We start from the raw sequence: 12,788 nt of genomic DNA, 5'->3' as shown, positions 1-12,788 counted from the left end.
CAGTCTTTCTCTGTAGCTCTCAGCTTATGTAGGTGTTCTGCAGACTAGATACCACATACCATTCCTCACTGTTTCATTTCTACTGTCCGCTGTTACGTAATGGGCACAACAAACTCTCTGTAGTTCATTTCTGGGGAGACGCGTTCATTGCTTCTGCACTGTCTATGCAACGGCTCCGCTATTTGCGTTACTATGGTATGGAAGTGCCTATTCCAAACTCATGTGTTCGGCAATCCGTTGCCTCGGGAACGCTCCTTCGTAACGGTCTGTTTGTATTCGACTTGTCGCTGTTGGAACTCAACAATTTCCATTGTAGCCGTTGCACAGCGATGGACATAAGGTAACTTGCCACAATTTTAATGCAGTATTTACAGAATAATACACTCAAATATGACTCCTACAGTCAAAACTTTTAACTTGACTGTACAAGGAAGAATACTCTTGACATGACTACTCGCACTGAATGCAGACGAATGACTAATGACAACACCCCTCAACTTTCACGAATGGACCTGCCCAGCCACGGCACAGCTTTTCCTGGACTGTCAGCTCCAAGTACTAGAGCTACAATTTTTGGGGATGTCCTGTTATAATCCCTGTTTATTTTAATATCCTTAATTTAAATCAGAACCTTCAAGTACAGTTGTTAATTTACAGCCATTTCACAGTGTGCAAAAGACTTTGGGTCTTAAAAAAATCCTCCTTGATGTTTCAGAGCAACCTGTGAGTATCCACACCTAAAGCATATGATACAAATTATCGAAAAACATGACAGAGATTAAAAATAGAAGCTCCAGAACTCCGTGAAGTGTAATGCTACATCTTTATTAGCACCTAACAACTATGTTCCTATTTCAACAGGCTTGCATGCAATTCATAAGATGTTTCCCTATCCTACCAAAAGCTAGACTCATATGAGTCATAAATAAACTTCTCTTTAAATGTTACAGTTCTGTGGATAGCACCCCTGCTTTGTATTTAGGAGGTCATATGTTCAACTCTTGACTTGGAGACTGGTTATACTGACTGGGATTCTTTGGCCACGGCCACTTCCTTCCAAATCCAATTCATTATCCACTGACCACTCAATGCAATATAATGTGCTATTAACAGCATTGTTAAATTTAACATTAACAAATAAAATAAAAAGGCTTCTCTCAGGAACTTATATGTAGTGTTCTACTTCAATTTTCAAAGGTCTTACTATTCATACCAATACAATACCTTGCGCTCTTTTTTGGACATTGTAAGAAGCTTCTGTTTATGTTTCATAAATTTCTTTTGCCTCAGTTCATCCTCCTTTTCTTTTTCAAGATTAATTTCCTTTATACGCAGTGATAACAAAACCTTCAGAACTTCAGGGTGAACAGAATGTGACCGAGACTTCACAAGACAGTTGATGCAACGTACAATCTGAAAGAGAAATGGAGCATCATATGATCTATGAATTTTCTAGTTATTAATCCCTAGAGGCATTCCAAGAATTTTTTTTTTTACTCACAATCTATCCCTCAAAAATTTCTAGGTTCAGTGCTGTGTACATCCCAAAGTTTTTTCCAGGCTGACAGCTTTTGCACATTGTCCTTGTGTCGCTCAGATGATAGCAGCGACAGATGGACCCATTTGTTATGAATGCAATAATGATGTACGAGGAGCGTTCCGTATATAGTGCCTCCTATTTTTTTTAATGAAAACTACAACAGATACAGAAAGCATAATAACGCAGTTAAACAGACCAAGATTTCAGCTACTTACAGTTATTTTTCCACATAATCACCACCATTTGTTATGCACTTTTGCCAGAGATGAATAAGAGCCTGTATGCCGTGCTCATAAAGTCTGCACCAGCAGAAGCTAGCCATTTTCTTACAGCTGCAATGACAGTATCGTTGTCTGGAAAATGTTGCCGACGTAGTCCATCTTTCATAGGCCCAAAGAGATGGAAGTCTGAAGGTGCTAAATCAGGGCTATAAGGTGGATGTGGTAAGACAGTTCAGCCAAACTTGGCAATGTGCACAGTGATCGCCAAACTGGTATGGGGTCTAGTGTTGTGTTGCAAGCGAAAGGTTGTCTGCTTCTCTGGCCTGACTCGAGAAATGTGGGCTTTCAGCGTAGTCATTGTCATCTTGTTGCATTCAGAATTGACAGTCTGACCAGGCTCCACGAAATCCAAGAAAATCACACCCTGCCTATCCCAAAAGACTATGCACATCACTTTCCGTGCAGATGGCTGTGTCTTGAACTCATTTTTTCTTGGGGAATCTGGATGTCAATACTCCATGGACTGTCTTTTGGATTCCGGCTTGTAGTGGTTACACCATGTCTCATCTCTGGTGGCGATGCTGTGCAGAAACTTGTCACCTCAGCCTCAAACTGGTGTAACACATCCTGACAGACATCCATTCGATGAGTTTTGTGGTCCTGTGTAAGCATCCGTGGGACCCACTTGAAACAAATTTTGCAATAATCCAGCTTCCCCAACATTGTTTCCAATGCATTACAGCCAATATTAAGCCGTGCACACAGTTCCCTGGTCATTATCTGCCGATCTGTACAGATGAGCTGATCAAGGCGCTGTTCATTGTGTGGAGTGGCAGCTGAGCAGGGATGCCCAGGGCGTGGCTTGTCGTGCATTTCTCTTTCGCCATTGTTGAAACACACTACCCACTGCCTCACTGTGCTGACATCCAATGCATCGTCTCCGTACACCTTTAGCAAGCATCGATGGATGTCAATGGGTGCAATCTGTTCAGCAGTGAGAAATTCAATAACACATCTCTGTTTCATATGCACTTCTATGTCAGACGCCATTTTTGTAGCCTGCTCTGCTGTCGCTATTTGTCGCACGACAACGAAAGTAACAGTACTCTGGTGGGAAGGTTCAACCTTTACAACACCACCAACATCCAGCTCAGACATTACATATTAACACAAAAAATAGGAGGCATTATATACGCAACACCCTTTGTATATTGTGTCTTAGGGAACACAAAGTAACATTTTCAGCCACCCGTGAAGGGATTAATGAAGTAAATAAAATTTCCTTGATATCTCTTTAATCACTGGATGTAATGAACTATGATCAATTCTGTGGACATGAACACAAATTTTACAAATTTCTCTGTGAAGAACTTATGTATCTTCCCGGTCTCTGACTGCCCACCAAGTAAGGAACCCATTTCTCAGTTGGAAAGTCCAATGTAGGAGAAAGCAATCATGCTTACAAAAATACAACTTAAATCTACAAGTCACTTAAAAAACCCACTAACACAGCATCATACAAATTATTATATCATTCTAGAGTAAAATACAGAATAACTAATGGGAATGCACTAGTGAATACAGCTACATTTCACACCATGTTCTGCAAATGACCATCAATGAAGCCAACGTGTGACCTATCATACTTTTGTGCTGTTAATAATACGGAGTAATACATAAGGATCTGACAAAAAGTGATTAACAGCCTAAACAAAACATGGGAAATGTACCTAATAACTAAATGTATTTCACAACTTTGAGTTCTGTAACGGAAACTGAAAATTCCAACATCACTTATTAAATTTTAAGTACATCTTGACTGTGGCATGATGCTATATAGTCTCTAACAACATTAAATAAACCATAAGTAAGTATACAGATTGTGGATAAATGTGTATTCATCATCAGGAAATAGAGAAGCATAATTCTGAGAACTCTGCTTACAATGATAAGATGTGGGTGAAAATGACAGCTCAAATAGGGACATTACAGTTTTTAATGTGGGCTCTAAATAACAGCGGAGATTTACAGTGAAACTTTAATTTTACACTCTTTAACCCTTTCTGGTCATATGTCAATACGTAATTGACATGCTGACAGTGCTTCCACGGGTGAATGTCGATATATGATCAACATTCACCTGTCGTATGTCATGACTGGCCATTGTACTCTGTGCAAACACATTCATGAATGTTTTGTCTCCCTTCTTCTGCCATCTGGAATTCATAATTTGAACTTCTCCAGGAACAAATGCCATTTACATATTACAGCGTGTCATGTGTTAGCAGCTTTTTTTTTTTAATTTTTTTAATTTGCTTAGTGAGGGTGGAGTCCAACTGGGTTCACTCGGCACAGTGGCCACTGACTGGCCTATTGTAGCCTGCCCTGGATGATTATGATGATGGAGAATTTGGTGGAATGAAGATTGGCAGGGGAAACCAAAGTACTTGGAGAAAACCCGCCCCAGCGCCACTTCGTCCACCACAAATCCCACTTGACCAGACCCCAGGATCGAACCTGGGCCACCATGGCGGGAAGCCAGCGACTAACTGCTTGAGCTATGGCGCGGCCTTGTTAGCAGCTTCCTTTTATATTCGACTGAATCTCAGTCCTCTGGATTGAAAAAATCAGATACAGAATCCCTTGTGTGATGAGGATGAAGAACCTATTAGTGATATGTTAAATGAAGAACTCAAAATTGACTCTGATGATGAGATGCATTTGAAAACTGAAGGAGTAACTGCAAATGATGAATCGAGCAATGAAATGTCGGAAAGTGAGAGAGTGAAACAAGTGTTGTTGCATGTTCTTGGGTGGGAAGACATGATAATGGGCAACAAGAAACCCAAGGCATACGTATTTATTAAACATGCAGAGCCAATGGGTTATTTTATTTTATTTTTCAATAATAAGCTTTCGAATAGCATTGTTATAGCAGCAAACAGGTATGGGGGACGCAAAATCGCCAAACTTCAGCCAAGCCCATGGTCCATTTGGAGTAGGTGGTCTGATGTGTGTTCATGAAGTGAAGGAATTTTTAGGTCAAATTATAAATATGGGTCTAATCCTATTACCAGACATAAATGGCTACTGGTATATTGAGAGGAAAACATAGATAAAATTTTTTGGTGACGTAATGTCCAGAGATTGCTTTTTACATATATTTTGGATGAAGTATGTGGGGAAATGATACCACTGAAGAAAGCAATCGGACCATCAAAAGTTCAAAGAAAGTACATGGGGTGATGAACATACAGAGAAACAGTTTCAGAAAAACGTTATGCCAGGTAAAAACATTGCAATAGATGAATCAACAGTTGTGTTCAAGAGCAAAATAATTTTCAAAACTTATAATCCAAAACAACTAACAAAGTGGGGCATCAGATTATTGGTATTAGTTGACAGTGACGGAGGTTATGTTCACAGTATAATTCCAAATTACAGAAAACCTACATGCAATGTGTGTAACTTTCCATACTCTGAAAAACCATTTATTTCATAGTTCTTTCCTTGATGGACAGGCTAGGATTCAGTGTGTCTGATACTGAAGACTACCACCTCTTCACTGACAGTAGTGAAGTTTCACTGTCCAAGAATTGGACAACTGAAAAAGTAAGTACACATTCTGCTTACAAGTTGTGCCCTTGCTGCATCAACTTTTCAAGCAAAATAATTCACTCAGTGGATTGGCAGGCATTTAAAAACGCTTGACGTCCTGGCTCCAAAAATTTCTAATAATGCTATGACTGGAAAGGGTAAGGGGCCACCTAAGATAAGAGTAAAATTGAGGAAGGTGTAAAATCATGAAAGTGAAAATGATATTGCCAAGTAATATTTGTGTGACTATAGATGGGATTTTGGATAACTCGATTTACTGATCACTTACAGGTCGTAACTACAAATAATCAAAACACTACTGCCTATTTCCACTTTACAGTTCACCACAGCACACAGTCTAGTGTTCTCAGTCTGTTACCAGACATTTCCTGGTAACAGCTCCAACAATGGCTATTGATTCACCTCTGGCTCAAGTCCTCTTTTCAAACACTCCCATATAGAATTCACAATCAACTGACTAAGTCCCAAACCTCAGCAGCCTCCGTAGTCTAGAGGTAATGTTCCCACCTCATGACTCGTAGTACGCAGGTTCAAATACCCGGCAGAGGTCGTCGAATTTTTATGGGTGGAAAAATTCAGGGAACAAGTCCTCCAGGAGGGACTTTAAGCCGTGGGTCCCATGTCGTAGCTTTACGGCATGTAAAAGAACCTCATATCTCCAAAGGAGGTCCCTGAGCCAAATTACTGGACATTTCCCGCCCAACAGCAGTCTCTAATACTTCTGGTAGATGGGGAAGCATTATAGATACCTCTCAGCTAGTAGAGCCGGTCTCGCTGGCTGGGCGGGACTGATGGTAAGCACCAGTACCGGTAGGATATAGAGACTGGTAGAAATCATAGAGGGAAGCACAATGGACCAATACAGGTCTCAGTGCATGGGGAAACCCACCCTCTCCAATAACTAGCATGGGGAAACCCACCCTCTCCAATAACTAACTAACTAAGTCCCAAACCTCCCGGTATTAATATCTCAGCATGGCCCACATAAAAAAACACCCCTATCCATTATGGCTAGTCTTCCAAATCAAATGCTTTCTGTGATGGCACTTGAACTCTAAAGGCTGTAGGTGGCTGGTAAAATTAGCTGGGAGAAATACAACTTTGATGTTGCTGAGAAATATGGTGTTCCTCAGATGGGTAGCATGCTGATTGCTGAAAAGCACGATTTCACGATTTTTAGCAACCAGTTTTCTATTTACCTGTGTGAGGTCATCTTCAAACATTTTTGGTAGTCATACAAAAATTTGTTCTCACATCATATTGTAACAACTGATGTTTCAGAAGTGGGATCGAACTTACACACGTGACCATCAGAAGGTTTACGAACTTGAACACGCCTCAACGAATTATACCGCTATAAAATGGAAAAACAAGATATGCAAAAATTATTTCTAATACTGGAAGAAATGGAGGCCAAGAGAAAGAAAGACAATGAAGATTTCCTAGCAAGATGGGAGGCTGACAGACAAGCATGGTGAGAAGAGACAGCCACCATGAGAGACAATAGGGTGAATGCCAACCACAATGAGATGTTGGACTGCCAAGAGATGGAGGCACGTCTACAAGAAGAAATGTGGACACGAAACCTGCGGCGGCACAAGAAGTGGTCCCCATAATAATACCGGTCGGAGCAACGATGGCCTGCCTAGGGATGGAGGCACGTCCAGAAGGGGAAAAGCCAGCCTCAGTGCACAGGAAACCTGAGGCGGCAGAACTACGAGAGGTACCCGTAAAAGACGCCGAAGTAATGCCGGTTGGAGAACCGAAGAAGAAAAGTCGTAGGGACCGAAATCATCGAAATCTGAAGAATTCGACACGAGTAAGTCATGGACCCCAGATGAAGTTGGCCATCGCCTGCAGGAAGGTGTCCTGCCGTGCAACAGTGGCATGGCACAAGAGGAACATCCTCAGGAATTTGACCCAAGTAAAGTGTGGACAGTGGCACAAATTGGCTGCCGACAAGAAGATGACTAGCTGTGCAAATGTGACACAGCGCAAGAGACTCAGATTTCAGGGAGATCAGTTGGAGTCACGCACAAGCCCACATAAAGATTTGTCAAAGAAAGCACAAGAAGGACTTCAACATGAGAGGAGGACACAAGGACTAGTCCTGAAAGGGAAATTCGACGCATGTGCAAGTGCACAAGCAGACGTGCTGCATGGAATCCCAGCAGATGCAAACATCAATAACTGGATACTATGGAGGTGTCGACCCCCTCCAAAACGAAAAAGAAGCAAAGCACAGAGGAGGAACCGGTAATGTAGAAGAACCGGCCTCCCGAGAAAGATTGAATGTGTCACGAATGAGTGTGATAGAACTGGATCTTCTGGCAAGTTAAAAGGGAACCGCTCGAGACGAGCTTTGTCTTAAGAGGAGAGCAGATGTAATGGACGAAGAATAGTCGCTGCAAGAAGAGTAGCCGAAACAACAGGAGACACTGCAGGCACAGCTACGGGAAGGAAAAGGAACAGGGGTACACCGTTAGGCTATTTGGGACGAACAGCCTTAAGGAGGGAGCAGTGTGACGTGTCACGCTAGCTGGACGCCCCCCCCCCCCCCCCCCGGGAGCGGTGACGCGCCGAGCGGAGCCGAAGCGAGCCGAGTCCCAGCACGCTGGTCGCTATGACACGCGGGTAAACAGTGGTTGCGAGAGACAACTCCAGACAGCGTTGTTAGCAACACAGCGCAAGACACAGTGGTGGATCTTACGTGGTTTTTTTCTGTGTTGTCCGGAATGGTGCTAAATAAGGAGCAGCGAAGACTATTCAAGTTAGTTCTCGAGTTACGAATTTACGAGTTAGTTACAGCTCTCGAGTGAATGTGTAGCCATCCCCGGAGACAGTGAGTGTGTGATCAGCAGTTCTCCAGTCAGCAGACTACAGTTGTAGTCTAGCAGCCATCGCGGAAAGAAGAACCGGATGTGTGTGTAACTGAGTAATACTTGGGAGTGTGTGATACAGGGACACTTGTATAGCTCCCGTACTGAAAACTTGTAGACTACTGAAGACAGAGTGAATTGATTTGCGAATAGAGTTATAAATCGTGAAACCCCGCAACAGTGTAAACAGATTATTGCGATTAGGGTTATAAAGTGTGAAACCCCGCAACTGTGTGATAATTAATTGTAGCCGTTACTTGTAGTTTGTTGAATAAACAAATTAACAATCTCTACAGCGTCTTCAGTAACGAAACATGTTACAATATTTTGTACGGGGCATGCAGTAGTGTACTTGGTTGAGGCAATATGCCACAAGCTGAAAGGTGGCGGGATCAGATCCCAATGAGGTCAAATGGATTTTTCAACAGACCTAAACCTTCCAGCCATACTATAGTCCTGGGGTCAACTCAGCCTCTAACAGAAATGAGTACCAGGAAACTTCCTTGGGGTAAAGGGCTGTTGGTGCGTAAGGCTGACAACATCACTGCCATCTGTGAGCCGACTGTCTAGATAAAATGTGGGAGCCTTGACATCTCACAACCCCATGGGCTTCCAAGGCCTGTTACAGCTTTAGCTTTACTTTTACCTTCACATTTTGTATGCAGTCTCTTTGAAATTCTTGAAGCAATGTGGACTTGTATAATTTTCTAGTTACAAGAGGTGGCAGTTTATCACTACGTCAGCATTATAAGAGAGGAGAACTGTAACCCACTGCTCAGATTTTATACCACCACGACAAAAATCTCCTCAAGAAGTGAATGTACTCTAGGTTGTATACTGAAAAATACGCCAGTCTCATCAGCATTATGCATATCACAGGGTCTTCTAGTTTCTGCATCAACACTCCTGCTCTCACCTGATAAGAGTTCTGTAGACAATGCTGTGTCTCCTCTTAAATCTGACAATCCATCCACTGGAAGCTAAAAAGATGGCTATTCCCAGATAAGCCGTGATGTGCAGGGCCTTTTTCTTCAGGTGGGTGCCATTTATGGAAGCATTACTCTCACTTCCTTGCTTGAACCACGAACCAAGTATAGATTCCAGTTCCTCCAGTTGCTAATGTTTCAGCGATTTCCACTGCTTGGAGAAAGGTCCACACTGGATGCATCTTCTTTCAGTTTCTTCTTCGTTCTTCAAAACAGTGTCTTAGCATGGACACTCACAGTATAAAATGTGATGCCAGTTTCACATATGTGCCAATATGTGCATCATCTCATGCTAAAAAATTAATTTTATCACATATTATAAATGATTTCCGTTTTCCTTTATTATCCATATTTCATCCTCTTGCTGTGAAACAATAAAATGTTGTCACTATGAAGTGAAGTTGCATGGGCATTGGGAGATCGAAGAAAAGTAGCCTGGGTGCATTTCTCTTGAATGTTTCACTTATGAATATACTCACTGGGCTGCAATGGTCATTTTTTGGAACACTTATCAGACATGAGAGAGACACACCGCTCTCCTTGAGTTACAATTATACTAAGATGGAACAAGATCAAAGCTGGTCTAATGGGTGAGCTGCTTGGACTATAGTGGGGGAAAAACCCCTCATGGGTGACAGACCTTACTGAAGTAGTCATACAGTGTGCAACTGTGCATCAGACAATTGGTGGTATGTATTTTTAGACTGAACCATTTGCGTCTGCTAACAAGGAAGGAAGTCCTCTGCCTCAAACAAGAAATTCTGAGAACTGAACTATAAAATGTCAAATCGGGCATATTTTTGTAGTCAGGACCAGAAAAATGAAGTGCAAAACATGAAACTGTGGAATCATAAAAATTCATTGGAATTTAATATTCTGTTATGGGGGCACTGGGTCAGGACCATGCAAAAATGAATAATTCATGAAAAACACAAAATTCAGGACTGCAGAAACAAAGGTTCTCTGTTGTATTGTCTACATGACATGCTATGGTGAAAATGCCACAATCTAAAATTCTTTTGTATTCACATGTAAACTTCTTACCTCAAGAGATATTTCTCCTCGCTTATCATTCCTGAATACAGTACAGACTGAGTTGGAGCAAAGCTGACGCACAGAAGGTAGGGGATGATTCAGATATGGAACCAATAGCTGCACCAGGTTATGAGAGAAGTTGAAGTAAGGATGTGCCACCAGCAGGTCACACATACAACTGAGCGCTAGTTCTCCCATTCTCAGCTCTTGCTGAAAGAGGACAAATTTCACTGTAAAGGTGTCCATAAATTAGTGTCTATGGACACTACCAGGTGACTCCTTGATGAACATTGAGACAAAAATGCCACTTGATAAACAGTGAGATAAAAATGTCCATTCATAAAATTCTGACCAAAACATCATTCTAGTGGAAAACGTCATGAAAACTGAACATAATGTCCTTACATAGTATGGCTATTCAAGAACAAGGACTGCATTATGTGATTCCCTGATGAACATTAACAGAAAAATGTCCCTTGATAAAAATTCGCCAGATGCAAAATTCTCGTAGAAAATGTGATTAAGCTCAATGTGGTGTGGTAAGACAGTATGTGTTCAATACCATTAACCTTTAACGTACGGACTTTTAAATTGCCAGCAGCCCTGTACAGCCAGAATTTAAATCACCCTAATTAATTATCACTGCAATCATTCAGAAAAATGCATATTTTCCGTTCCATGCAACACAGAAATATGAACTAAAAAAATCTGAAAGACAATAAAATTTTCTGCATATACATAAAAGAGCAAGTTTTACAAATTAGAATTTACTGTGAACATTTTGTCATGAAATGCAAAATATAATCTTTATTATACAAGGTGCGGCAATAAAGAAAACGGATTACTTTTATGACTCATTTCCGGCCACGTCATTGACGAAGAGGAGGGTAGGGCATTGACCCTTGGACTTCCCTCTACCGTCACACAAAGTTTCATTCACGTGCATCGGTTAGTCTGGCCGCGACCATTGTTAGAAGCGGATCGTGTTTCTGAGCTCCGTCGGAATAATGCTGAGTGCTAATGCAGAACAACGTGCTAACATCAAATTCCTCACAAAACTTGGAAAATCTGCCACTGAAACTTACAATTTGTTGACAGAAGTATATGGTGATCAGTGTCTATCTCGCACGCAAGTTTTCGAGTGGTTTAAGAAGTTTATGGAGGGTAGGAAAAACGTCGGGAACGATCCAAAATCGGGCCGTCCTCCCACTGCGAAAACTCCAGAGAATGTGGAGAAGGTCGCTAGAATTGTTCGAAGAGATCGTCGACTGAGCATTCGAGCAATTTCTGAACTTACGAACATCAATAAGGAAAGTGTTAGACAGATTTTGCACGACGATCTGGGCATGAAAAAGGTGTGTGCTAAAGTGGTGCCAAAAATCCTTACCCCCCAGCAAAAGGAACATCGAGTGAATTGCTGTGTTGACACTCTTGAAAACATTGAAAATGATCCTGATTTCTTCCAAAACGTAATTACGTGTGACGAAACTTGGATTCTTCAATATGATCCAGAGACTAAGCGACAATCCATGCATTGGAAGAGCCCCAAATCCCCTAGGAAGAAGAAAGCGCGCATGAGCAAGTCCAAATTCAAAGCAATGATGATTGTTTTTTTCGATATCCGGGGGGTAATCTACATTGATTGGGTGCCTGAAGGTCAGACTGTCAATCAGGTTTATTATAAAAATGTTTTGACGACCCTCCGTGAACGTGTGCGACGAAGGAGACCAGACATGTGGAAGAATGCCTCATGGGTTCTTCATCACGTCAACACACCAGCACACACTGAGCTATCTGTGAAGAGGTATTTGGCAAAAAACAACATTCCAGTGATGAAACATCCACCGTATTCTCCGGACCTAGCATCGTGCGACTTTTTTCTCTTCCCGAAAATTAAGTCTGCGCTGAAAGGGACCAGGTTCGAGTCCGTGGATGCAGTGAAAGCAAAAGCGACGCAACTCTTGAAGAGCATAACACAAGATGACCTGCAGCACTGCTTCCAACAGTGGAAAATTCGCATGGAGCGGTGTAGGGATCAGGGAGGGGACCACACTGAAGGGGATAACATTTCGATTGTCTGATTTTTTTTCAATAAAGGGTTAGAGCATGAATCCGGTTTCTTTATTGCCGCACCTTGTATGTGTTATGAAATTCCAAAGGACTTACCTATTGTTTTTTCTTCAACCTTGAATCATGGTGATATTGTAAATATAATCACACTATATATAATAATTGGGGCTGAAACATGGACATTTAGGGCAGTAGATCGAAACATCTGGAAAGTTTCAAAATGTGGTGTTGGAGAAGGATGGAGAAGATCAGTTGGACCGATTATGTGAGAAATGAAGAAGTGTTAATTAGAGTCAGTGAGCAGAGGAATATCCTACATGAAATAAGAAAACGGGAGGCTAATTGGATTGGTCGTGTTTTACAAAGAAACTGCCTTCTAAAAGAAGTTATTGAAGGAAAGATAGAGGGGAGGATAGAAGTGACAAGAAGACGAGGAAGA

The 12,788-nt window shown here is 41.7% G+C and overlaps 1 protein-coding gene across 1 annotated transcript in view; it reads right to left on the bottom strand.

The window, feature by feature from the left end:
* LOC111873149 (nucleolar complex protein 3 homolog) overlaps positions 1-12,788 on the bottom strand; it is a 52,639-nt gene that overhangs the window by 10,676 nt on the left and 29,175 nt on the right. The window contains exons 7-8 of the mRNA XM_023867613.2: positions 10,289-10,489; positions 1,225-1,413 (exon numbers count right to left, since the gene is read on the bottom strand). Of these exons, the coding sequence (XP_023723381.1) occupies positions 1,225-1,413; positions 10,289-10,489 (390 nt within the window). The remainder of the gene's footprint in view (positions 1-1,224; positions 1,414-10,288; positions 10,490-12,788) is intronic.

This window comes from Cryptotermes secundus, unplaced genomic scaffold (assembly GCF_002891405.2).
Source record: "Cryptotermes secundus unplaced genomic scaffold, Csec_1.0 scaffold259, whole genome shotgun sequence".
In the NCBI taxonomy this organism is placed as follows: Eukaryota; Metazoa; Arthropoda; class Insecta; order Blattodea; family Kalotermitidae; genus Cryptotermes; species Cryptotermes secundus.
This window is presented reverse-complemented; position numbering and strand designations above follow the sequence as displayed.